This window comes from Buteo buteo, chromosome 7, assembly GCF_964188355.1.
Source record: "Buteo buteo chromosome 7, bButBut1.hap1.1, whole genome shotgun sequence".
NCBI lineage: Eukaryota > Metazoa > Chordata > Aves > Accipitriformes > Accipitridae > Buteo > Buteo buteo.
In genome coordinates, this window is record NC_134177.1 from 5,946,059 (window position 1) to 5,972,003 (window position 25,945).

The 25,945-nt window shown below is 47.3% G+C and overlaps 1 protein-coding gene across 4 annotated transcripts in view; it reads right to left on the bottom strand.

The window, feature by feature from the left end:
• The window catches only part of MECOM (MDS1 and EVI1 complex locus), a 344,986-nt gene extending 327,486 nt beyond the window's left edge, over positions 1-17,500 (bottom strand). For 2 of the 4 annotated variants that reach the window (XM_075031356.1, XM_075031354.1), the window contains exon 1: positions 16,913-17,500. In XM_075031356.1, coding sequence (XP_074887457.1) covers positions 16,913-16,949 — 37 coding nt within the window. In that variant the 5' untranslated portion in view covers positions 16,950-17,500. The remainder of the gene's footprint in view (positions 1-16,912) is intronic. The other 2 variants (XM_075031358.1, XM_075031357.1) reach the window with 1 other exon arrangement.
• Positions 17,501-25,945: the final 8,445 nt, after the last annotated feature.

Below are 25,945 nucleotides of genomic sequence, written 5' to 3' on the forward strand. Positions count from 1 at the left end.
ACAATAGTCCCCTTGAAGTCAAATTAAGCACATATTTACGTGCTTTGCTGGATCGGGGCCATACTACAGATTTACACAGATGTAAGTGAGCTCAGATGAGCTCAAGCCACAATGTTTGTGTCCAGATTCAAATCCAATTGGCAAACGCTTTCAAAAGCCGGAGGTATTTGGATTAGGGGTTTTGGTCCAAGCCAATCTGTAACTTTAGTACCTGAACCCGCATTTCTTGTGCGCCCAAGACTCCCATCGGCATTAGTGGAAGCTTTGGAGGCACAAGAAGTACAAGAGCAAGACCTCTGGGACTAAAGAGCCAATTTACTTAAACCCAAATTATAACATTTTTTAACCTTTAGATTAAACCAAACTCCCACCAGAGTTCAGGCCTCACTCCATTACATTTCTCACCCAGCATTTGGATTTTTTGTTTATCGTATTACTATTGCTTTTGGCTAGCATTTGCTTTATTATATAACATTAGCCTAGGAAAATCTAATGGGCACCATCAAATAGCTGTTAACATAAAGCACTTATAAACAAGTGCCATTAGTGAACTAGCAGAGAGCACAGGAACTCATTTACATTACATCTGTTAGTGTTGGATAAACACAGATTTACGATTTTAAATGGCAAATGATGCCTCAGCTTGGTCAGAAATTAATTTCCAGGTTTCTCACAGACTTCACCAGTCCAGCAAATGGACGCCACATGCTGAACCCCCAGCTACAGATAAGCCAGCTAAGAGGTGCTAGAGACAAAGTGACACACACATTTGCCCATGTGCATGCACCAGCCTCTAACATCACCTGCAGCATCAGACATGCAAGCCCCTTCCACAGCCACGTGGAAAAAGAAAAAAGTCATCTTCAAATCATCAGGAACAGAAGTTATCACCTACCACTCTGCGGCTCCAGCATGCTCTACACGGATCAACAGGTTCCTGCTTCTGGTATTGCTCAGACCAGAGGTGGCTGCTGGCTCTGCAAAGTCTGTGGTTCCCATAAATGTGGGAAATGCTAGCACCAACATGGGAAATCCCCCCGGCCCAGCACTGAGAGCAGCACAAGAAGCTGGGGAGCCCTTTCAGCAATTCGTGCCTTCTCCAGAGGATGCTCCTCAACAGCAACAGCCTCCAATGCACACCTCACCCTCACTGTGGTCTGCAAAGCCTCTGTGGGACAGCACAGCCGGTCTCTGCTGGTTTTATCAGACACTCTTATAGGATTAGCACATCTTTTCTTGCTTATTAACCAAAACCAGAGCAAGATGGTGCTATTCGATCACCTCCACTGCTGCAAATACAGCAGGCAGAGCTCTCGCCATGCACAGCACGCTGTGAGCTTTCAGGAGACAGTATCTCAGCATCCTCAAAGCCCTCTCCCTTCTCACACACTACTGACTGGGGCAGCACAAAACTAAAGAAACACACTGGCTTCTGCCACTGACTGATGGCGAGCTAAACCTGCAGCCAGAAATGAATGGGTTTTTTCTTTTTTTTTTTAATGTATTTCTGTACATTGAGGGAAGTACGTAGAATATGGCAGAATCATGGAAGAGGAAACAATGGAGGCACTGGCACTCAAAGCTGTGGCAGAAAGTAAAACAAGACATAGCATCCAATACCTATTCCCATAGTATTTTAGCTGTGGACAGGGAGATTGTGCTGGGAAAAGTGGTTCATCATTCCCCCATACTAATCTCCAACATCATCTGAAAAAGTACACTGGAGGAAGAAAAAGGTCTTCCTCCTATTGCTTTGGGATTTTATAACCAACACTGAAAAAAAATCATTGCCAGTAGACACAACACTAAGCAAAAACTCTGCAGAAAAAAAGAAAATTAGGTGTTTCTCAAGAAAACATCAGATTGTTTCTTTTAGCCTCTGCCCAAATTCCAGAAGGAATAACACTTTGTTGATACCAGTTCTAGGATGACACCTTGAGACTGCTGTTATAGCATGTAATTACACCAAGGAGATAGAGACTCCCCCAGCTTCAACTGCCAGCAGTACTAGGGAAACTGAGGCAGCTTCACATTGTGCCAAAGCCCAAAAGGCAAATCACCCCCTCAACCTACCACCAGCTGAGCAGTACCTCAGATGATAGCTCCACAAACACACAATCCCACCCAGAGCAGGGTATAGAACACCAGCAACACTTTCCATGGTGTCCTACAGGATGGACAGCAAAATACTTAGCAGGGAGAAACATGTCTTCCACCCAGCACAAAGCCAACCTTCAAAGTTCATTAATTAGCTTGCAAACAAGCCTGAAATAGAGGGCCCAATTTCACCATGATGTGGCACAGCTGAGCAGGTCCCTCCCAGCTGCACGGAGGTGAAGCTCAGGAGAGGCAGGATGCACCCTTGCAATCTCTCTTTTTCCTTTGTACTGAGCGATCTTCGCTCCTGTATCTTCCACCACCCTTAACATCCCATCGTATCTCAGGCCATCTGGCACATAACGTGCACAAGCATACCAGGAGAGCCTCTGAAAACCTGAGAAATCCTGATGCAACCACAGGAAGAAATCAGCTGGGCAGCCTGCATACTTGAAAGGCTGCAGAGGACATCAGGTGGTGCACAGTCCCAGCTCGTTAGTGCATAATTATAAAAGCAGATGTCCTGCTCTTCCACACTGCTTTTTTTTTTTTTTTTTAATAAATTATACACACTATAAAAACCCCACAACTTAGTTAACAGCCTTTCCTCACTTGAATGCTCAGGAAGCCAGTAATGATATAACGCAAGTCTAATCTTTTGCTTCTCTTCAGCTGGTGTTGCACATCTCAGCAGAGTTTTTTTAAAGACTTTATGTAATTTTTTAAAAGCCAAGAAGATCAGTGTAGCTGTAATACTGGAAAGATATCCTAAAAACTGATAATGGCACTGAGGGCTAGAAAACACAAGAGTGACTGATGGGTAGTCTTGATAATTCCGTATATCAGGAAGTGGAATGAGAGATGGATAGATAAAATAATGTTGTTATATAGCCATGAAAACAAGCCTATAAAGATATTCCCAGAAATTAAAGCCCAAGCTGTCTCACCATGATCCTATGCTCTGAAACAAATGACACTCAGGGAAGAACACAATCCCCAGGAACATCCAGAAATCCAAAAGGGAGAGAAAAATCCTTATTTTAAAGAAGTGTAAGTATTTTCTGCTTCTAAGCATTAGAGGCTAGAGAAGACCTTGGCAGAGTGAAGATTGCCCCGTATCTGCTTTCTCCCCACCCTGGATGGATCCCAGAGCAAACAGCCAGCAGAGCTGCATCGAGTCCATCCCCTGCCAAAGCAGGTTCTGCTCTCACACCAGTTTTACACCAGTTTAGCTCCGTGTGCTTTGGGGCTGTTACTTGAGCGTGCTAAGAGGAAAAAAACCTCTGAGCCAACGCTATCTGTGTGGTTCCTGTGGCTGACAGGAGGTATGGCTGGGCAGGCCACATCTGATCAGCCAGGGAAAGGTCTGTCTGCTTCTGCTCCTCTGACAGTCGGGGGAAAGGTATCTTGGAGAAGAGAGGGATAAGAAGCTCCAAGAGCGAGATAGTTTGGCTGAAAACCCCACCAGTAAAACATACTTTTTCTTGCTAGCCTCCTGCAGAATATGTCTTCAAGCTATTGGCAGATTTGAATGCACAGAAAATATCTTTTGCTAAAATATTTTCTGTATCAAGATGATCCAGAAAATTTCTGAAATTAAGTACCTTCTTCCAACTGAAAGTGTATTTGCCAGGTACTTCTATTAAGTCAGTCCAGTGTCAAAATACAGCAGCAGAGGTTAATATTTGGATGTAGCTGTTTTTCTAGCCATTTGTATCACTTTTATTTCCTTTCCTTTTCGTTCTTTCCTTAACCTCTTTTTTACTGCTGTTAAATTCCTTGCTTTCATTTTTGCAGAAGTTCAGCCTTCCAGCCCGCTCTCCGATGCTGTTAGACATCAGCTCAGGCTCAGACTTATTACTTCTGATATGTCACTCCGCAGGCAGGGAGCCTAAAGCAACACTGTTCCCTCCAGCCCTTACAAGCTTCAGCTGGATCTTCACCGACCCGCAGAGTACAGCTATTTCTGCAGAGCAGGAACTCAGAGGAAATATGTGGACCTGAAGAGTAAGCCCAGCACCTTAGTTCACACTGAGCCTCTGAAACAGGAGACAAAGCAGGAGGTCAGGATGCACAGAGGTGATTTAGCCATGTTAGCTTGCTGAGCTCATGCATATATAGATATAGATTTATAAAACTGGTATAGCACTGGGGAGACGAAACCATGGAGAACAGCATATTTAGGGCCTATTTAGTGTTTGAAAAACACTGATCATTTCTTAAATCAGATGTCCTCAATTACTTTAATATTCCTGCACAGAAAGGTGCCAGCAGAGCTGATTTGTTTGCCTCCTTTTGCTCAGGGGTCTGACAGCAACGTGTCGGGCATGTCCCATCTCCCGGTTCTCTCCCCACCACCACCGCTGCCTACTGTCTGGTCACTTCCATCTTATTTCCAGTGCTACCTTTGCTGCTGACAGCGAGAGATAGCCCTTTCCTTCCAGTGAAATACAGAAGGCTGGCAGAAGGAGTTTGATGGTTACTGGCTGTCCTATGCACGAGGCACATAAACAAAGTGGGTAAAAAGACATCAAATATTTTCTCATTCTTTCTGCTCTGTGGCACCAGGAGTAGCAACCTTTTGAAAAGGAAGTACAGCCATCGGAATGAATACTCCTTTTTTCTCTAGTTTCTTCTCCTTTTTTTTCCTTTCCCACAGTGGTCTCTGCATTCCTTTTTCTCATTCAAGCTACATAAATAGTACTGAGCACTGATGAGGTCTAAATTCTGTTTAAAACCCCAGAAAGGGCTTTTAGGGTTATATCTGAGTCCTCAGACCAGTTATAACTGGAAGAAGAAATGTCTGTGATTTAGTGTCTAATAAACAAACCGCCAAGGTCAAGATGGCATCTTCTCCCATACCCATAATCACTTCCCTCAACATTTTGAGTTGTTGCATGTATCAGCAGTACTCCCTCTAATGCCCAGCCACATTTAATTTTCCTTCTATAAATGACTTCCCAAAGAGGAGTGGGTGTGAATTATTACATTATAAAATAGATTTTTAAAAGATGAACCATGCCGAGTATAAAATAACTAATTGTGTGAGGAGGAAACATAGCAGAGGTTTACCTTGTAAATCCCATCGAAGGAATTCTGGACCTAGATTTACACACACACATATTTTGGTCAAAAGGCTGAGAGACAAGTGATTTTAATAGCCTCTGTTTTGGAAGATGAGCCTTGAGATTGTGATGATCACCTCATGTGTAAAAACCAGGGCTCTTAAACACATTTCAAATTAGAAATGCTTCACCCCCCAAAAAATAAGTGTGTGTTGCTCATCCCTTGGCCTGGGTCAAACTATTCAGTTGGCTTTAAAAGGACTATTCCTTCCAAAGGCTACCCAGCCATGCTGTGCTCAATGTACAGCTTTTCACAGCAGAGCTGAGTGCTGCTGTCATGTCCTGCCCAGCGGTCTGATCCAAAAATCAAACATTTTGGGAAACAGGACTGCGTGGCACAGCTTCCCACGGCAGGTCCGCATGCTGTGCACAAAACCGTAGCACCTTGGCTTCTAACATTTCTCCCTATTTACAAAATATTATATCTAAAACTGTTGCACTGGTAACAAAATTGCAATCAGAAGTTAGGAAATTGCTAAATAAAGCCCATTTTACTGTCTAACTTCAAGGAAAGCCATAAAATTATCAGCCCTCTCTTTCCTCAATATATTTTCTTTGCAGTTTGTGATGCTCCATGGGGTATTTCTCTATGTGAACTCCATGACGGTTTGGCTCCAAATTACCCAAACATAAAAGTGAGCTTATGAAGCCTCACTCAGAGGTTGTGTGGACCCTTTTTATTGGCACAGACTTAAAAAAGAACCTTAATAAACCTTATAGGCTTGGGGGACTTTTTGGTTGCTGACACTTGCCAGCCACACTGCTTGCATCCCTCTTGCAGCACCCAAGTGGAAAGCAGGCTGGAACCACAACCCAGGGATTTTATGGGGCTGGATTATCTGCCGGTATTGCCCTCTTCCTTCCCGGTGTATCTCAGAGCTATTTTCTTTGAAAGCAAGTGGGTGATGCTGCAAGGATACTCATAGCTTAATGCAGCTTGATCACCCAAGGTTACGGACATAGCCAAAAATAATAGGGTCGTCTAAAATGTAGCCAGGGGGGCCATTTGCTGGCAGAGGGAGAGGTCTGATGGGATTAAAGCTGAAGCACATCCACCCATGTGCAAGCAGAAAGCCTAACACACCGCAGTCCCGATTCTGTGGATTTTCCTCAAAGCATCCATTTCTCCTCGGGATTTTATTACTGCCTCCAACGATGCTGTAATTGCATACGTAGGGCAGCAGGCCTGAATTTTAATCTGCATTTCTTAGGGCCTAAGCTCTGCGCAGGCTGCCTGTGTTTGCACAGAGCTCAGCACAACAGGCATCCAGTCCTGGCTGGGTTCTGCGGTCGCTGCTTTAATTCAAGTCATAATAAATAATAATGTCAGGTTGGAAATAAATCTTCTGGGTTTGGTCCATGGCTGATCCTTCAGCATGGTCCGTGCGTGCGTGGTGAAAGCACCAGTTGGGAAGCTTTGCTGCATCCCATCCTAGGTCTAACTCTGTGCCACCCCTTCTGGCTCAGCCTCGGTTTGGTTTTCACTTGGGGCATTGGTTCAGTACAGGTAATTTCACCTTTTCTCTCATTCTGAGCCAGGTCACTGATGTTAAAGACAACACATAGTTTTATTCCCTCAGATCTCTCTGATCTGCATCGTCTGGAGTGACCTAGTGCAGCATTTCTTCATTTCTCAGTTACCTTGGCTTTATCTGGTATCTTCCATCGCACCATGTACCACAAACTCCTGGATAGTAATTATTCAGGCAGAGCATAAATACTTAATAGCACTTAACACGGGCAGTCAGTGACTACTGAGATATTGCTTACTATATGATCTGAAACAGTGAGGATAAATATATAATACTGTTTACCTTTTACAATTAACAAGTCTTCCTTATTGCTGTGAATTATCATTATCATGATACAGTAACAATAAAACAGCAAAAGTATAAAGCAGTGCTGTTAACTCAGATACAGCTGATATCCTTTTGCTTTTCAATGTTGTGTATTCTTAGACCAATACTCCATGCCAGTCCCTGCAGCCAAAAATACATCAAGAGCCTAAAAAAAGTAAAATAGAAACATCACTTCAGAATTCTTTCAAACGACATGTTTCCTTTTCTCCCTTTATACGCAGCCACAAAGAGAATGGGGAAGATTAAAACTCACAAAAAGCATTGTTTAATTCCTCACCGAGGTGCAAGTAAATAAAATGTGCCACAATAAGTTCAAATTGCAAAGAGTTTTCAAGAGGGAGAGGTTAATCATTTCTGTCAAATGTTGGAAATGTTAAATGATTTTTAAACCAAAAATATAAGCACCACCAGTGATTCAAGCCATGTTTTAGACATGTTTGGGGTGATTTTTTTCCAGCGATCAGTGCTTGTCTCTCACATACCTTCTGTTTTTCTGAGGTGAAATTGGGAGGCATGAAACAGAACGCTTACTAGAGGCACCAGGTACTTTCAGCAGCAGAGCTATTTGTTTAGAAGGTACAAATTCAGGCTATTTGGACAACCACAGTCCTTGGGATGCAGAACCCGGCAGCACAAGCCAGGGGTGCTGGATCCCTCCTGCACCCCCCAAGCACCTGCCGCAGCCTCCAGCAGTCCTCGACCCATGGCAGAGATGGAGAACGCAAGGAATGGATGGGGCACGGTGGGAAACAAGTATGCAAAGTCACCACAGTCCCCCCCATCAGCAGCATTCATATTTCATCGTAATGGCTAAAATGACTCTTAAATGAGGCCAGATTATAGGGGCAACCTAATTCACTTACACTGATGTAAATCCAGGTATCTGTTACAACATTGCATTTTGGGGCTTACTACAGAGCAAAAGTTGCTGATAAACCCCCCCTGAGGACAAAGGGAAGCAGATTCCTCCCGGCCAGACCCGATCCAAAGCCCGTTGAAGTCGGTACAAACTCCTTCAGCTCCAGTGGGTTTGGGACAAGGCCCGCGGCGAGCGCTGAGCCAGCTCTGCTGCCAAAATGCAAAATCCTTTTCCATTGGCTTTGCCAGTTTGGTGTTAATACATGTGTGAAGGAGCTTGGGGAGGGGGGGAGGTTTTTGAGGGTTTTTTTTTTTAAACTGAGGAATGATTTCACCCTTGCCAGCATGTGGACTTTGTGCAAAAGAACAGGAAAGGGGGCAGGAGATGATTTTCTGAAGCCATCAGCTTCCTGTCGCAACATCTCAGTGGAGGGTGGATGTGTCCATCACAGGGACCCCTAGGTCCCTTGGGCGAGGTAAGTCCCCACTCTCCGCTGCAGAAGGGCAAATCTGGAGTCACGGGTGGGTGTGAGTACAGAGCCCCGCTCGACAAACCTGGCTGAAATTAGAGGAGGCTTGATAAAACGTGGAATGCAGGAGGCAAAACATCCCTCGGACACAGGTGAGCCCCCCATCCCAGTATAACAGAACCTGCTGGGAGCTGGTACCATTTTAATTCCATTTTCCCTAGTAAACAACGTTGCCCTGAACGATCCTCCAGTTTTCTCTACCATTCAGCTCTTCCCCCACTGCCAAGTTTTTTTGTTGCATATGTCCCATACAAGATGCTGTTGCCCCTTTGGCTCTCCAGGGGAAGGGCTCTGCCTTCCTATGGCTTTCGGAGCGTGTAGCCCGGCTGATCACAGAATTAGACTGGGGCCTTTGCAGGCTGCCGCAGTATAAACAGTTTCAGTAGAGCACATGTTATACAGTAAGATCATCCGAAACCAAACATTTTCCCACTGCACACAATAAACATCCATAACAAATTGCATTATACAAAATATATTTATGGCTAATTTTTTAATTTAAACCACCTGGGAAATTTTTGTTAGATTGGTTGATAGGAAGGTCTCAGTATTCTGGTAATCTAATGATATCTAATAGACAAAATAGTATGATGTTACAACAGTCTCAAAGCTTTCATTTTCTGTAGCCCTCTCAGAGATCAAACTGGCAGAACTCATATTTTTTGAAATTTTATACATAATTGGTGATGCAATTGCCAAAAATAACCTATTCATAGAAGTCTTGCTCTTCTGGTTTCTAACTTACTGTAATCACGAAACAGAGCAGCGCACTGCTTTGCAATGGAATATGGGTTTGGGTCAGGGAGCAAGGGCTACGGTTGTGTGGCAGTTTCCATTCTGCGGATTATTTTACAGGCAATTTAAATTTAGTTTAAACAGGGCTAAAAAGTAGTGCACCCATTCAGACATATGAGCAATTCTTCAGAAAAGGAATAAAGCTGTAACTTGGGTATATCTCTTTTCTGAATGAAAATTTTACTCCAATATAAGATTTTCTAAACAAAAGCTGTTGGTGCCGAAGGGGACAAAGTGTTTCTATTGCATAAATTAAGCCCAGACCTGCAATCCTTCCACCATAAAACTCTCATGCTCATCACAGATCAGCCAAGATTTCCAAAAAGGCTCGAGATCATTGCAGATCTTGTTGAGCCAGCCTCTCTCTAGTCAATACAAATCCCAGCTCGAACCGTGCTGTGTATCTACAATGAGCGCTGGCCACTTGGTAGTTGCTGGACTCATTTTAAAGTGCAGCCTATACCTTTAGCTACTTCCTTGCCTCCTGTTGTTCCTGGGACTTGGAGGCCATGTGGTACATTTCAGCCTTAACTTTGAATTTCCTTTATTTTGTAGATCAAACTTTGACATTCCCTTAAGGTAGTGGGGTTTTATGTTGTTGCATATATCCTAGTTTAAAAGATAATGCTTCACTGAAACAGGCCACAATATTAAACCCTGAAATAAAATTAATTGTATTTCACTTCCCAACTTCTACTGCTGGATTAGCTCACATTTTTTTCTCTTTGTTACATATTTAGCACCAAGTACAATATTCATTGCAGGCTAGCTTCCCTCCTCCCACATGGCTCTGTGGCTGCCTTTTCTTCCAGCAGCACTGGAGAAGGCAATACCTCGCTATAGCCTGGAAATGCAAACAAAAGGGAGGGAACATAAAGTCAATGATCACGCAGGGTTACTTTATACCCTGAGCATTTTTTTTTTTTAATTTAAAATTGGCAATGCAAAGAGACAGAGTCCTGCGGATAACAACATCCACTTCTCCTTAGCTTCTCCATCCCCTTCTCCACCTTGCTCTTTCTTAGCTGAGTTTATCTGCCAGAAAACACGTCCCTCCAGCAGCAAAGGGGGCCTGGAGGTGCTTTCTGATGCTTAGTGCTCCATATCATGATCTATACTGGTCTTGTCTGGTTCCTGGTCTGGGTGTTAAGAACTGCAGTGGTAACTAATTGCACATTAACATGGCAGGAACCCACTGGAAAGCTGTTGCAAAGCAGTAATCAAACCTCTGTGATCCCAGACCCCCCTCTCTGTGTCCTAACCCCAGCGTGTACACCCTGTTCCTCCTCATCATCTTTGCAAAACCCATCTTTGCCTTTGCCCTTAAATGCAAGGACAGGTCACCCCTGAGTCCAGCACGGCTCCAGGGACGCCTGCGATACAGGTAAGCAGTGGTAAGGATGGCAAAGGCTTTGAGCCAGACATGGGTTCTGCATTGTCTGAGTTGAACCCAGGTTTTTTAATGGCCATTTAGTTTTTAAGTGCATTCCTGTGATCCCAGCCTTGAGCTTATGTCTCCCTATGAAACGGCACTGCTTTAACTAGGTGCATAGATTATAAAACCAGGAAGAGTGGTCTGGTCTGGTCTGCCCCTCTGTATAACACAGGCTACAGGAATTCCCTAAATTAATTCCTGTTTGGATTAGCTCATATCTTTTTAGAAAAACAGCCAACCTTAATTAAGACAAAGGAATTCCAGTGATGTTGAAACCCACCCAGCTCTCAGTAAATTGTTTTACTGGTTAAATACCTTCACTACTTATAATATAAACTGTATTTCTAATCTGCATTTGTCCAGCTCTAGCTCTGTCTACTGGATAATATGACACTTGTATCTGCTAGTTTGAAAACCATGTGGGATTAAACCTCTTTCTGCTCTTCATAAGCCACTCCTTGCCTAACTAAACTGAGACAATGTAAAACTGATTGTATTAAATTATGGCAAAAGAGCACTGAGTTTCTCCAAAACTGACAGCAAACCTAGTTAAATTTTAAATAAACAAATATCGTAAATTCTTGGTCGGAAACCTAAGTATCTGAACAACGCTTCCAAAGTTAAAGTACATCTGTTTAGAAAGTGGTTTACAGCAAAGCAAGGCAATTTCTGTGGACAAGGCTTCATTAGCTGAGATTTATAAAACTCCATCTGCTTCCCCACTGCCCTTTCCTCATCCACCCTGGGCTGAAGCAACCACCGATGCTTTCCTTTATCCTCCCACACCACGTACCTGTCCTGGCAGAAAATTCATTCCACTTTCTTCTTCAGCAACTTAGACAGCTTTATCGGGGACCTGTGCTCCCCAGGACAGCCAGAAATACCTTCTCTGTCCAGGCACCTTTACTTACATGTGAAGTCAATCAATATTTTACAACGAATACTCCCACCAGAGAAGTACACAATTAGTGCTTTTGGGAAGCATCCCAGGGAACACCATACAGGCTCCTGTATATCAACTCTGTCCATGTTCCCTATACACACCCACAATGTTTCAGAGCCTGTGTGGATGTACAGACATAGGTGCACAGCCTGCAAGCACCCCAGGAGCCTACGCATACCACAAACCCTCTCTAAACCACTACATACATTAATCGCAATTACAGATATCAAATGTATTTACCTGCTTCTCTCTCTGTATGTGCACACACATATATATAGGTATTTTATACATATATACACACACATATATATATCTCCATGGCACAAACAGAAAGGTATGTTATGAACACACATGTATGCACACGTATACAGTAAGCACAGACACATAGACACTTAGGTGCACTTAAATAACTGGGTGAATAGGTGAATATGAACACTAATAGCCATTTATGGCAACAACAATGAAAGCTGTCCCTGGAGTCCGCCTATGGTACAGCAGCCAAAATGATTGAGTATGTACAGGGCACTGCTGCAGCTATGGCACTCACATGGGCCTCCTTTTAGAAATGATTAATATTTAACCGACTTGGTGAACCTGGCTTTGGTTTTAGTTATGATTAGATAGCAGGGTGCACAGAGCCACTAAGGACATCGTGGGATGTCCGAGCAGCTTCCACTCACGCTTCACAAGAAGACAGAAAGTGAGAAGGGGAGAGAGGGAGAGATACGAGGCACTAAAAAAAAAAACCCTGTGCTCAGCTCCATTTGTGTTTGCTTGGAAAGAAAAGGGGGAAAAGCAGCCTGAGAGGCTGGTGTAATAAGATGCTGTAGCTTTCATGAAAGAGGTGAAATAATTTTAAACACAGACACACAATGAGTTTATTTATTTAGAAAGTTGTTAAATAGAGTCTGGGAATTCAAATATTCAATGTTGACATTGTACAGAGCTGGCGGGGAGCCAGCCCCAGCTCTCCGGAGGGACCCAATGGCCACGGCGCCCAGGCCCTCGCCCCTCCCAGCCCACTAACTAGGTAAAAGCCATTAGTTATACCCACAAGCAATATCTGAATCCGAGTCAAATAATGTTGCCTCAGCCAGCCAACTTCAAAGGCGTGTAAGTGTGTTTGGCTTTTTAGTGCTGGAACTGCAGCAATATGTCACACTTTTGAAAGAGTTTTGTAAACAGTTCCTTCCCCTTTGTAGAAACATTTCTTAAGTTTCTTGTACCCCATGTAAACAGCGTTAATTAACAAGGGTTACATTTTTCATTTACAAGCAGGGCTGTATTAATAACGAGCTCGCCTTTCGGACCGTCCTTTTCCTTTGTGTCCTTTCTCTGCCCTGCACCGCAGCCGGCCCAGTGTGGCCGGGGAGCAGCCGGGAGGCACCGCAGAGCTCGGCCACGGGCTCAGCTCCGGGCGGCATCGCCTACCGCAGCACCACAAATTTGGTCCCAAATTCAGTGGTGACTCTTGGCCCTGGGTAAGAGACGGTGGGAGAGAGAGAAAGAGAGAAAGAAAGAGAGAAAGAGAGAGAGGGAAGAAGAAAGAGTGGAAAGAAAGAAAAGGGAAGAAAGAAGAAAAGGAAGAAAAGGAAGAGAGGAAGGAAAAGAAAAGGAGGAGAGAAGAGAAGAGAAGAGAAGAGAAGAGAAGAGAAGAGAAGAGAAGAGAAGAGAAGAGAAGAGAAGAGAAAAGAAAAGAAGGAAGGAAGAAGGACAGACAGAAAGAAAAGAAAGAAAATAATAAAGAGGAAGAAAGAGTGAGGGGGAGAGAGAGAACAGGAGAAAGAAAGAAAGAGAACGAGAAAAAGAGAAAGAAAGAGAAAGAAAAAAAGAAAGAAAAATAAAGCAAGAAAGAGAAAGAAAGAAATAAAAAGAGAGAAAGGAAGAGAGGAAGGAAGGAAGGAAGAGAGGAAGGCAGGAAGGAAGGGAGGAAGGAAGGAAAAAAGAAACGGCAGAAAGAGTGAGCGAAAAGCCTCACGCACGCTCTCCACCCTGACAAGGGTTAATGAAGTGCCTGCTGAAAATGTGCCCGGCACATAATGGGACCGTCTCGCCCGTCCCCGCAGCCTCCCTTGCCCGCACCCGCCGCGCAGAAGCTCTCCGGGGCTGCCGCCGGGCCGGGCCGGGCCCGGGGCCGGCGCTCGGTGCCCCGGGGCCGGCGCGGTAGCGGGTGCCCCGGGCGGTGCCGAGCCGCCGGTAGCAGCGGCGGCGGGACCGGGCCGGGCCCGGTGCGTGTGCGCGGTGCCGCCGCCGCCCGCGCCACCTCCCCCCGGCAGGGCTCGGCCGGGGGCGGGGGGGATTGACACAAAGCGCCAGCGGCAGTAAAGGCGGACTAAGGGAGAGGTAATGGTAAAGCGACGGCAAATAAACAGCCTCGCTGAAAGGGCCGGGAGCCTGGACATGGCAAACATTTCCCTGCTCGAAAACAAATTCCCGGACAGAGTCTTAAACAGGCAAATAAACTTGCCAGCTCTGTTTTTCAATCAAGCCTTTTAAGTACTAGACTGAGGCAAATTACAGGCGCAGGAAAACCTGCTGAAACTTAGGAAAGTGTTATTTTACTATCTCAGATGGTTAGAGGGATCTGGATCTACCTTGGCTGCACTAAATTGCCTGTAAAAAAGTGGTGATAAAGTGTAAAAGTAACAAGTGCCTCCTTATTCACGTGTGTTCGCCTAATCTGATCACCTTCTGTCTCTTTATGAGGCTACTGGGTGGCTGGGGGCTACCCCGGACCGGCTGCAGGGCTGCGGCAGCCCGGGCTGGGGCAGGGGGTTATTCGGGGATACGGTTTCTCCAGGCGGGCACAAACCCACCCGAGTGGAAAAGCAGCTGCCCCGGGGGCTGGGGGCCTGTCCCGGCGTTGCGCGGAGTGGGGATGCCCGCGCAGGTGCAGCGCGGCTGCGGGCGGCCGGGCCCGCACCCCCCCCCGGTTCCCGCACCCTGCACCCCCCTCCTCACCAGCTGCCTCCCGAAAGCGTGGCGGGGAGAAAGACCTCAGGGTGTCTTTTCCCATATTTGTACAGCTGGACATTTAAAAAATTCACTAGCTATTCCCCGCGTGGCTCTTCTTTTTGCTTCTGAATTTTTTTTTCTTTTTTACTTTTTTATTGGGGGGGGGGGCGAAGCCTCAAAATTATTTTTTAGCGATTTTTCACCGAGGTTAACAAAATGCGCGCTTCGGGTATTCTCCCTTAATTAAGAGGGAAAAGCCTTCCTGGGTATGAGCGACACTCATGCAATCGGGGCGATTTTTCTTTTCACGCACGAAGCAGTAAAAGAGAAATAATAAAAGACGGGTGCTTGATCCCGATCTATACCCTTTTCCATGTAAGAGGGTGAAGGTTACAAAATATTTTCTATTGTCAACCCAGCCAGAAAGAACTGAAAAGTTAAAAACTTTTCCTCTCGAACGACTAAATTACAGAGGTCGCCTCCAACCCTCCTTCCACTTGCCATGAAACTGAGACGCTCTTCGGGGGGGAAAGAAACAGCTTTTCGAAACACACACACCCCAAAAAATAAAAGCCCAGCGTTTTAAATATGATTTCCTTTATGAGCGGATTGTAACCGAAGGATTATTTAATGCAACGCATCTGTCGGGGGGGGGTGAAAGTGTTGCTGCTGCTGCTGCAGCGAAAGCCAAGACGCGCAGCCCGGAGCAGAAACTTTGCAGACGATCGGATCTCGCCCACGGAGCAGGAGCAGGAGCAGCCCTGCATCGCTGCGCAGCGATAAAAGCAAGCGAAAGGCAAAGAAACCTGACGGATTTGGTCGGGGACGTGAGATTTTTTTCCATAATTAGCTCCAAAGTAGGGATGGCAACCTGGAGATTTAACAATATATTTGTTTTCAAATTGTGGCGGCTGGATTATCCACTTTCAAATCACCTAATCAAATGCAGGTTGCTGCTGTTATTGTTAAGGTTCACAGAAAAGCTGATGATGATCCGGAGAGATCTTTCACTTCCCCTTTTCCACGCTCCTCTATTTTTTTTCCCCCCTTCACAAATAAAGAGTAAATAAGCATCTGCTTTTTACGTCACGCAACTTATGCAACATTTCATCCGACTTTTTTTTTTTTTCGCCTGCCCATTTTTTTTTTTCACTCGGAAATGTGAGTTGCCATCGCTATGGATATCAAATGAAACTTGCCTACATGTGTCAGAGAAAATAAACTCATCAGCTGCTTTAAAAATAGGACGCGAAAGCTGGCGAAGTTTTGTTGTTGATTCCCTCTTTTTTTTAAAAAAAAAAAAAAGAAAAAAAAAAGAAAGCCCCAACACTGCAGCAGCTAAAAGCAAAGATCCCTATCATAAAGGAGAAACAGATGGGGTGAGCGTAAGACAAATAATTAAATAAGTCGGGCTTTGCGTGTGGACGGCCGAGCCCTCGCCTCGCGGAACAGAGACCTTCGGGCGGCCAAACTGTATAAAAAGTGCTGGAAAAGCGCCTGAAATTACAACATTTACATCAACTTTTAGCGGGTGACTCCAGCAGGCTGGGAGCCGCTCCGCGCTGCCCTGCCTACCCCCCTACGCCCCCCCTCCGTGGGGTATCCCGACCACGCGGGGCGGCTCCCGCCGCCCCACCCGCGCTGCGCTCCGCGGCCCCACGCACGTCCCGCTCCCACGCGCAATTTGGTGGGATGGGGGGGATTGTTTTTTGCGAGCGGGGCAGGGCCGGGGAGGGGGGGTAGGGGGGTGGGGGTGTCCCTCGTAGCTCCGCACCGGCTACCTGCGCCCGGGGCTCGCCGCCTCCCCCGCAGAGCTGCCGCTGCCCCTCCGTGCACACGCACGCACACACACACACTTACACTCACACACACACCCCCGCGGCCCCCAGCCCTGCCGACAGCCGACAGCGCCCACTATAGGGCCCGGAGCCTCTCGCACCCCCCCCGCCTTCCCCGACACCCCCCCCCCCCCAACCTCCAGCCCCCGGCAGCAGCAGCAACTTCCAGCGCTCACCACTGAACTTTTCCTCAACTCCTTGCCCACCTCCCGCCGGCCGCCCGTAGCCCCCCAAACCGGCTCCGGTCGCCGCACCACCCCCCCACCCCACGCACCCCCGGTCCCCGCGGCCGCCCGCCGAGCCGAGCCGAGCCGGGCTGAGCTGAGCCGGGCTGGGCGGCGGGAGAAGGAGAGGGGTTTTTTTTGGGGGGGGGAGATGCTGCAGGTTGCCTGCGAGCTCCGCGCCGCATCAGACACGTCTATGCAACATGGCAGAGAGGGAGGGTGAAAAGCCAAGAGAAAGGGGTATTGCACCTACTTGCGGCCAGCTTCCTCGCCCTGCCTTTGGATCGCATGCTGCCAGTCCCGCGGCCGATGCTGGCGTGGGGTTGGGGTGGGGGGGGCGCTTTTTTTTTTTTTTCCTCCCGGAGCTTTTCCTCCTTTTTCGCTCCCCCTCTCCCTCTCTCCTCTCTCCCTCTCCCGCACACACACTCTCCCTTTCTCTCAATCCCGGCTCGCTATCTCTCCAGCATTGTCAGTTTGGACACCTTCGCACATGCGCACGGGCGGCTCCCCCCCGCTCTTCAACATTTCAGCGCCGCCAAAAAAAAGTTTGCAGCGATCCATCACCGCCGGTGGGGACCCTGACAGCCGGCACCGGGGCCGGGACGGGCCGGGACGAGGCGGGCAGCCGCCGCCGCCGCCGCCGGGCTGCGCGACCGCGGCCGCGGAGCAGCCGCTCCGCTGCCTGCGCAGGCGGGAGGGGTTATAGCGGGGGAGATCCGCGCTCCCGCCGGGGCAGGAGCCGGGGGGTGGAAGAAATGACACCTTTTTTCTGCCTTTTTCTGCTTTTTTTTTTTTTTTTATGGGATATTAGTGGTGTTCTGGAGTCTTTGCAACATTTAAATAGTTTATTCTCACCCGGCCGCAATTATCGTAGATCTCAGCGTACATATAGACAGAGAGATATAATTTGATTATATGTTTTATTATGTATGCGTACCATTAAATTGTACACTTTCCCAGCGCGCACACTTTTGCCCACCTTGAACTCGGCTCAGCCACCACCAGTTGGGCAGAAAAAAAGCGCTTTTAAAACAGTAACACCGACCGCTCTAATCTGTTTTAATTACAGGGTTTGCCAATCAAAGAGGGAGAGCGCAGAAATTGGGAACTCCTTTAGGGGATGGCTATGTCCGAGGTATGAATCAATCCAAACTACATATAGATTTTTCTCTGGTACAACCTCCTTGCATTAAACAGTTTTGTTCAATACCTTCCATGCGCTATTTATGTTCCCATTAATATCTGTTGCAAATCCTGCCAGACACCATAAAAGAAAATTACAATCTTTCAGACTCGGGGCTGCGCCAGTACATACACGCTGCTCAACTTTTTGTTTTAACAAAATCCTCAGCATCGCCCCTTCCCCCTTCAACCCCCCGCTTCCTCCGCCCCGGCTGCCGGTGCTACGGATCGGGGCCGCCCGCGGAGCCCCCCCGCCGGCCCGCCCCCCCCCCGCACCCCACCGGTGACAACCCCTCTCGCCCGGGCCGTGGGGCGGGGGCACCGCGTATCCCACGCTGCTCCCCCAAACGCCCGGCAGACGGGCGCAAGCACTTGAACCCGCTCTGAGGAGCCGTCCTTGATCCCCGTCGCTATTTTTAATTTGCAAATTGGATTTTTTTTTTTTTCAGGGCCCCGCAGCTGCTCTGTGCCCACCTCCTCCACCCACTCCCCCTGCAGCCGGGCAGGGGTGCACCTAACCACCAACCCCCACCGAGCAAGAGGGGCAGCAGTGGCAGAAGGGCAGGGCGCTGCCCAGCCGCGCACCCGCACCGGGCTCAGGCTCCCCTGGCCACAGACCCCCCCGCACCCCTCGAGGTCCCCAGCCCGGGCTGTCCCGGGCGGAGCTGGGCCCCTCTGCCCCGGCGGAGGCAGGGCCCGTGCTGCCGGGGAGCGGCTCCCCGGCTGCGCGGCGGATGCGCGGGGAATGCGCGGGAGATGCGCGGGGCCGCACTAGGGAGGACGGACACTGCCCGACCCCAGACCTCTCTCGCAGGCAGCTCCCTTTCTTTGCGGGGCTGGCCCGGGTTGTCCCCAAATCATCCTCCCGCACGGACCTGCGGCGCCGGTTCACTTGGGAGAACTGCACACGCCCGGGAACTTTGCAAAACTGCCCCCCCCCGAGCCTCCCCCTCCCACTCCCCCCAGTTTAACCGGAGACCCCTGCAAAGCAGCCGCCCGGGCAGAGATGCGCGTCCTTCCCCCTGCCCGGGGAACCCGCTCCCACCCGGGCGGCCGAGCCCGGCGCCGCGGGGATCACGCGTGGGAGCCCCGTGGCCGGGCCGGGCGCGCAGATGCGGGTTTCCCGGGCGGGCAGCCCTGACCCCGGCCGCGCCCGCCTGTCACCGCCACCTGCCCGCCGTCCCAGCGGCCCCGGGAGCCCGGCAGGTGCCGCGCCGCCCGCCCGGGGCACCCGGCCGCCGTCCCGGGCCGCCTCCCGGCCGCCCCCCGCCGCCCGCCCGCCCGCCCAGCGGCCCCCGGCATCGCCCGCCGCAGCCCCGGCAGGTTGGCCCCCCTCCCCGAAAGGTCCCGGCCAGCCCTCCGGGAAATCCGTTTCGTTCGTGCGGGGAGGCTCCTCCGCGCCGTCAGCCTCCGCTCCCTCCCGGGTGGGCAAGCGGCGGGCGGCGGGGCTGCGGGGCTCTTTTTCAGCAGATCCACCGCCAGAAAGAAATATTGAAATTTGTTGGGGGGTTTGTTTTGTTTTGTTTTGTTGTTTCTCTGAATGGAGGGGTGGAATTAAATCTATTTCTAATAAAGGCTGGGAGACCGAACGCACCCCCTCACACGCAGGTTTCAGTGCATTCCCCGTAACAGGAAATTTTCTCTTCCTTAAATTATAATTGAACAAGCCCCGCAGCCTACTTGGAGAAAAGTTGGAATTCTTCATCGAGGTATTTGTTGTGCCATTGTCTTTGTGCAGTGAACTTTACATCGTGTTATTCAATCTCAATCTATATTCTCCTAGCTACCAGTAAGATTAATTTAATCATTGTAATGCAATTATTAATACTGTTTACCCAACGCTTGATTTCAGGTTTGCTGTTAAGAAATTAAGCTTCTTGCTGGGTGACCGAAAAGCTATGCAGGGATTTCCAGTCCACATCGAAATGAAACAGTCCTCTTTATTTAGTCTCAGAACTCCAGCTTTCAGCCACGGGCTCAATTAGCCAAAATGGAAACAATTTTCATTCATTGCAATAACTCACTGTTCTGCTGATCACTTTCAAAATATACACTTTATTATTATATGCTGACCTCGGTGCCGCGAAGTGGCAAGGCTAGAAAGAGGCAGAGGGATCTCTCCAGCCCCCTTGGGCTGTAATTATTAGAAATTAATTGGGTTCAGGACCCTGGGTAGCATGGGTAAATTAATAGCTTGTCTGGTTGTTTAAATCCGAATTCTCAGTCCACAGGAGAGCAGGGGAGGGAGGCTCTGCCTCCCCAAACCCGCCCCGGGAGAGCGCGGCGAGGGCTGGGGCAGCGCGGACCCGCCGGCTGATTTCCCTCCTTCTTTTCACCAACGCATTGTTTTCGGGGAGCTGTTTAGGGGTTAAAAATCAAAAATAAAGATCCTGTATACTTGGAGCTGTCGTGCGGGAGTAAAAGTGAAAAGGGAGCCTTAGGCAAAAGGAAATTACTGCAAGCCCGCGTGACCTTTCCGAGAGGTAATCAATCAAGTGATCAACAGGGATATTTATCATTGCTAGATGGGGCTACTTTACAAATGCACAGAAAGGGGGGGGGGGGGGGGGGAATACACACACACACAAAAGTTTGGATAAACCCGATAAGTCTGAAGACAAATACGGAGACTTTAATCACTGGGAAGATTGCACGTTTTCTTTTTCTGAGCTCTCAGAAGGAAAGGCAAGGAGAAAACCACTCCAAAGTTTCCCAGTAGAAAAATGCCTCCTGTACTAGGTGGTCACATGGAAGCTGTCCACTTTGCTTTGCAGTCCTGGGAAAGGCTGGGAACGACAGATGTGATTAAAAAAAAAAAAAAAAAAAGGCACCAAATACAAGGGAAAATAATAGAGAGAGATTGAGGCTTTGATAACCGAGCTCGGTGTTTGTTTGTATGTAATGTGTTTTTATTTGCTGGCTCGAAACTCGGAGGCTGCGGAGCCCAGTCCTGCCTGCCTCTAGTCCCCGAAACGGTTAACTCCGAAAACAAAACAAAACAAAACAAAAAAAAAACACCCCATGCCCCCTACTATATGAAATCAGCGATCTGGTTCAATTAAACTTGCTCTCCGTAGCATAAAGCATCCACCACAATACAGGCAATGAAAACCAACAATAAAAGCCCATGCATTTTCTGCACAGTTTCCTTCTCCCTTGTAAAACATGCCGTCGTGTAAGCACCAGACATTTAATTTTGCTTCCTATAACTTACCGGATTCCTTAACAAACCTACTATGACCACTTTTTTTTTTTTTCCTTTTCTTTTTTCCCTCTTTTGCACGGTGCTTCACGCACACGCCTGCACAAAGCCTCCCTGTTTGCGCCCAGTGCTGGTGCCTTTAAGCGACTTGGGGCGGGGGAGCGGGGAGCAAACCCCGGCGCCCCCGCCGCCCCCCGGCAACGCTCCTAGACCCGTCTTTGGGGAGAAATCCGCGGCTAACGACTGCGCGCCCGCGGAGCCCGGCGCTGCGCTGCTAGCTGCGCGCAGGAACAGCCGCGGTGCCCTGCGGAGCTGCGCGGTTGCCGCCGCCGCGCCTGGGACTCGCCCCGGCCCCTGCGCGCCGCTGCGCGCCCCTGCGCCGCGCTGCGCGGCGCCCCGCGGTCTGCGGCGCCCCCTGGCGGCCGCGGCGCGGCACTGCAGGGTGCGGGCACCGGCGGCCGGGCGCTGCGGGCCGGTCCCGGGTGAGAGCGCGGGTGACCACCCGGCGCTGACAACTGTCAGGAGCAAGGAGGAAAATAAGCCGACAGCGGGTTTTAATGGGACACAGGTTTACGGTCTGGTATAGACGCCTGCCAGGAAGCGAAGCTTGCTCTGAATTTCCAACAGCCCTGGAATTATCCTGTCCCTGGTAAAAGTGCCACAGAAAACACTGGGGTTGGGAAGAATGAAATGCATTCATAGGTCGAGAGACAAGTACAGAATACCGGTAAGCCGTGCAAAATACTCCCCTAGAAATATTTGCCATGAAAATGGTACAGGATGCCAGCTATGAAGTAGATCTTGTTTCTGCCTGTAGGAAGGACTTGGATTTCCACAACATTGAGACTGAAAGAAAAACAGAGGAAAATGAACAGGCTAGGAGCTAGATTGAAAGACCGGTGTGGAGGTCAGCATGGTAAATGGGGACATCAGAGAACTGAATCTGATTTTCTACTTCATCGCAGATTTGCTGGGTTAGTTTGCATTGGCCCCTTAGTCTCAGCGTTCCTCCACCCCTCACCTGAAATGGAGAGAAGCTTCACCGAACCCAAGAGCTGGAGGTCTCTGTGTTAAGGTGCCACAGCAGGGTTGGCTTCACTCTGCCCCCAGTCCCACTAGAAGGTGGCAATGCAGGACCATCCCCGAACATGCAACAAGGCTCACGTATTAACTGATCGCAAGCAAAAACCTCATTTACCAATGTACTGAAGAGAGGCGCAATCAATATCCTCAACCCAAGCTCTTTTCCAAGACTTAAAGCACTTTCTGGCCAAAAAAGTCATATCCTCATATCCTCAAGAGGTTACCCCCAGTGCATCTTGCTCTTAAAGCAGCATCAGTGGAGCCGTAATTGGAAAAATTAAAGAGGAGGAGGGGGAAAGTAATTACAGGCCACTAGAGAAAAACAAACATGTTCTGAATGTAGACAAAACATTGAACAGAGGGGAATTAATAGTACTACAAATCAAAAGGGAAAAATGTCAGCAGAGATCAGCAGAAAGTGAACATCCTATTAAAAGCGAAATAATCAAAATCACAGAGAAACACAGAAGGGGGAAGGAATTTGAAAAGCAACCTGAAATAAACATAAAGGAATGGAGTAAATGTTACTCGGTACTCAGCAATAGTTAAAGCTGATGTATGAAGGCTTGAAAAAACTGAAGCCCCAACGCACAGGTGGGTCAGCAGGTGAGAGAAAACCTCAGCTGATTAGACACAAGACTTTTGTGACTTATACCAACTGGGCCAGGCTGGGTCCCATTACACAAAGTGAACTGGGCAAGGCTAGCAAATCCCTGCAGAAGATGAAAGGGGGTTTTCTGGTATCTCCCATGACCTTGCCCTTCCTCCCTGGCCTCCCCCAGTGGCTTCCCAGAAGGAAGTTGCTGGGGACTGGTGAGATCTGGGCTTTGAGGACCTGTTGTCCCCTTCGGGCAACACAATGGGGATGGTGCAACAAGCAACGCTCAGCTCTCACGTGTCAGTCAAACACTCCTGTGAAGGACATTTTCTTTTGCTGAAGCCTCGTTCTGAAACAGGCCTGTCCAATGCCATGAAGGCTAGGGAAGCTTTGGTTATTAAGCTGTTTAAAGAAGCTAATATGATGAAATATAAGGGGGGGGGGGGGGGGATGTAATGGGGTGATGGCAGAAAGGCTTCCAGCTAGTAATGCTGAAATAAATGCAATTTTGAAGTAAAAAATGAAATCATCTGTTTGTGTCATGAGAGCAGTATCATGACCAAGGACTCTCATCACAAACATGGAGTTTCCGTTTGTTGGTGCCTTATCTGCTTTCATTCACAGTGTTACTACCAGGCAAAGAGTGGGCTTCTTTCTGCTTGTCTTCAAAGGAACCACAAAGGCAGGTTAACACATCAGCCTTTATAAAATCCACAAACCCATTTTTCCCTTTAAAGCATAAGGAACACATTCATATTTCACTCCCATTTCTCTCCAGTACAAAAGCACAGGGTCAGAATTAATGAGTAAAGTATTTGTGTGACGTTTTATATTGTATTGGCATTTATATAGTGCTTTTCACAGGCTTCATGTCAAAACCCTTTACAGGGCAATAAATCATATACCTTTCCTGATGAAATTGTATGTAGGCAATTGGGCACCTATCCTGCCCTCAGCAATGTCCCACGTGCAAGACACGGGAAGTGTGATGAAACCTGCAGAAGTGGGTCTGAAAAAAATGGATGTAGGTCAAACCTTCCCCCCTTAATATCCTGCAACATGTTAAAAAGTCTTTAGAGCCCACTTGAACAGCCACAGGAAAGACCTAACCTTAACATGACAAAGCTTCTATTACAGTCTGCATTACTCAACATGCAAATTGAATTGTGAGTCTTACACTTAACCCTAGGTTTTTTTTCCTCTGAATTTAAACAAGATGTCCATTTACTTGGAAAATAAGGGTTTTTTTTCAATTGAGTTCATTTCTAAAAATAGTGTTCATTCACAAGACTGAACCCGAATACCGAATTTTGGATCCTAGACTTTCTGTTAGCATTCACAAATATCTCTCCTTACACAAAATTTGCAGTGTGACAATGCATCTCTGCCCTGCCAGCATTTGCCTACTTATTTGCAGTTTTTCAGATAACGAAGAGTAATGAAGTTCTGAGAACTGTACAGCCGATTAGACTGACTCTTTTATGCATTTATTTGCATTCCTGCCCTGTTTCCAAAGCCAATCTGGGGTAAGAAAAAATGGAAAGTCATTTAAATTCTTTTTGGGGAGAGAGGGCTGGGGTTGGTAAGCAGGAGCCAGAGCTCTGCTCTATTGTCCGTCCACGAGAATCACAGCGCTTTGCCCAGTTGAGAGCTTTTTAGGTTCCATGGGTGTCAAAGAAAGCTTTGCAGAGCGTCCTTCCTGGCACACCGTACCCCCTACCGCTTAAATGCAATCACCCGGAGATTGCACGAAGGCAATGACTGAGACGCAAATGGAAAATCTTTGCAGTAGCTCAACACCATTTTAAAACCACTTTTCCACCTCCCCTATCTGTAACACATGAAAACTGATAACATTCTGCACATACTGGCTGATAGTTGAAATGCATTAGAAACCAACTTAGTTATGATTTATTAGCCGGAAGAGCTGTTAGAATAATTTTTAAGTGTGAAAGAATACAAAAAAATACTGTTCTCCACCAAACAGACATTTAGATTACTTAATCTAAAACCAAAATAATTCAGACGTAAACCAGAAGTAAACAGGTAAAAACACATCGCCTGGTTCCATTAACTGCCATGGGTTACGCTAGAAGTGGAGGGTTCTTGCATCTTTCCAGAGGTGATTAATGTCCTGTGAGATCTGAGCATTAGCTGTGCAGATGCACTGCCATGTAACAAACTAACGCTGCCTTTGCTTTCTTCTGAGTATTGCATCACAAACTCTTAGCTAACAAGAGCTCAAATTCACACACTGTTGTTGTGCTCTGATGGCAACATAGCATCGTTTTATCTCTCGTTCCCGTCTCAGTATACAACTTATTTAGTAGTTTAAAGAATGATCTGCAAATAATACACATGCATAGACTTCACTGAGATGGATGGCAATGATAATTAAAACGGTCTTTTCAGTGGGATACACTATCAGCATCAATAGTTAAAGTAGAATTTTAAGAGTAACCAACACATTAGAGCCTGTAAATTCTATTCTTTCTGGCAGTAATACATTCAAAGATTAAATTAGACTAAATGTTTGTTACAACAAACGGATTTATGTTAGCATTCAGGATTATGCTCCCAGTCAATGTTTATTATGCTTTTGGTCATATTTATTCTAAAGGTCTCATTTTCCTACTTCCACAATTTTTTGATCAGTTTTGTTTAAACTGGAAGCCTTTTACTTTTCACTTTAAAAATTACTGTTTCTTCTTGAAACTTCTAGCAGGTTATGGTATCTGGAATGAGTACTAAGAAAAAGGAAACAAGCTAAAATAAATTACTATCTAATCTAACCCATCTGACTATTTCTAAGGCACCTATTATTGTGGTATCAAAGTACTGGATCTCTGATAGCATGTGATCTTTGATCTTAAATTGGACCTCTGATAACAGTTTTAATTAAACATCTTATTTGATGCCTGCTGTAGCTAAGATGCAAAAAGCATCACATAAAGAACAGAAGTTAGGAGATCAGGGAACAGAAAATGATGTCTAGTTATGGCCTGTTTATTGTAACAAAACAAAGAACCCCATCCTCTAGTCCCTGCTGAATTAAAATGATCAGGTTCCAAGTTCAGAGACTGAGTAAAAACTACCTAGAAATGAAAAATGCTTTCAATTTATTAAAAGTGAAATAAAAAGTTTGTCAGAAACAAATTTGAAGTACTCACAAAAATAATTCAGAAAAACTGTGATCTTTTTGGCTTCCTTTGCCCTCCAGT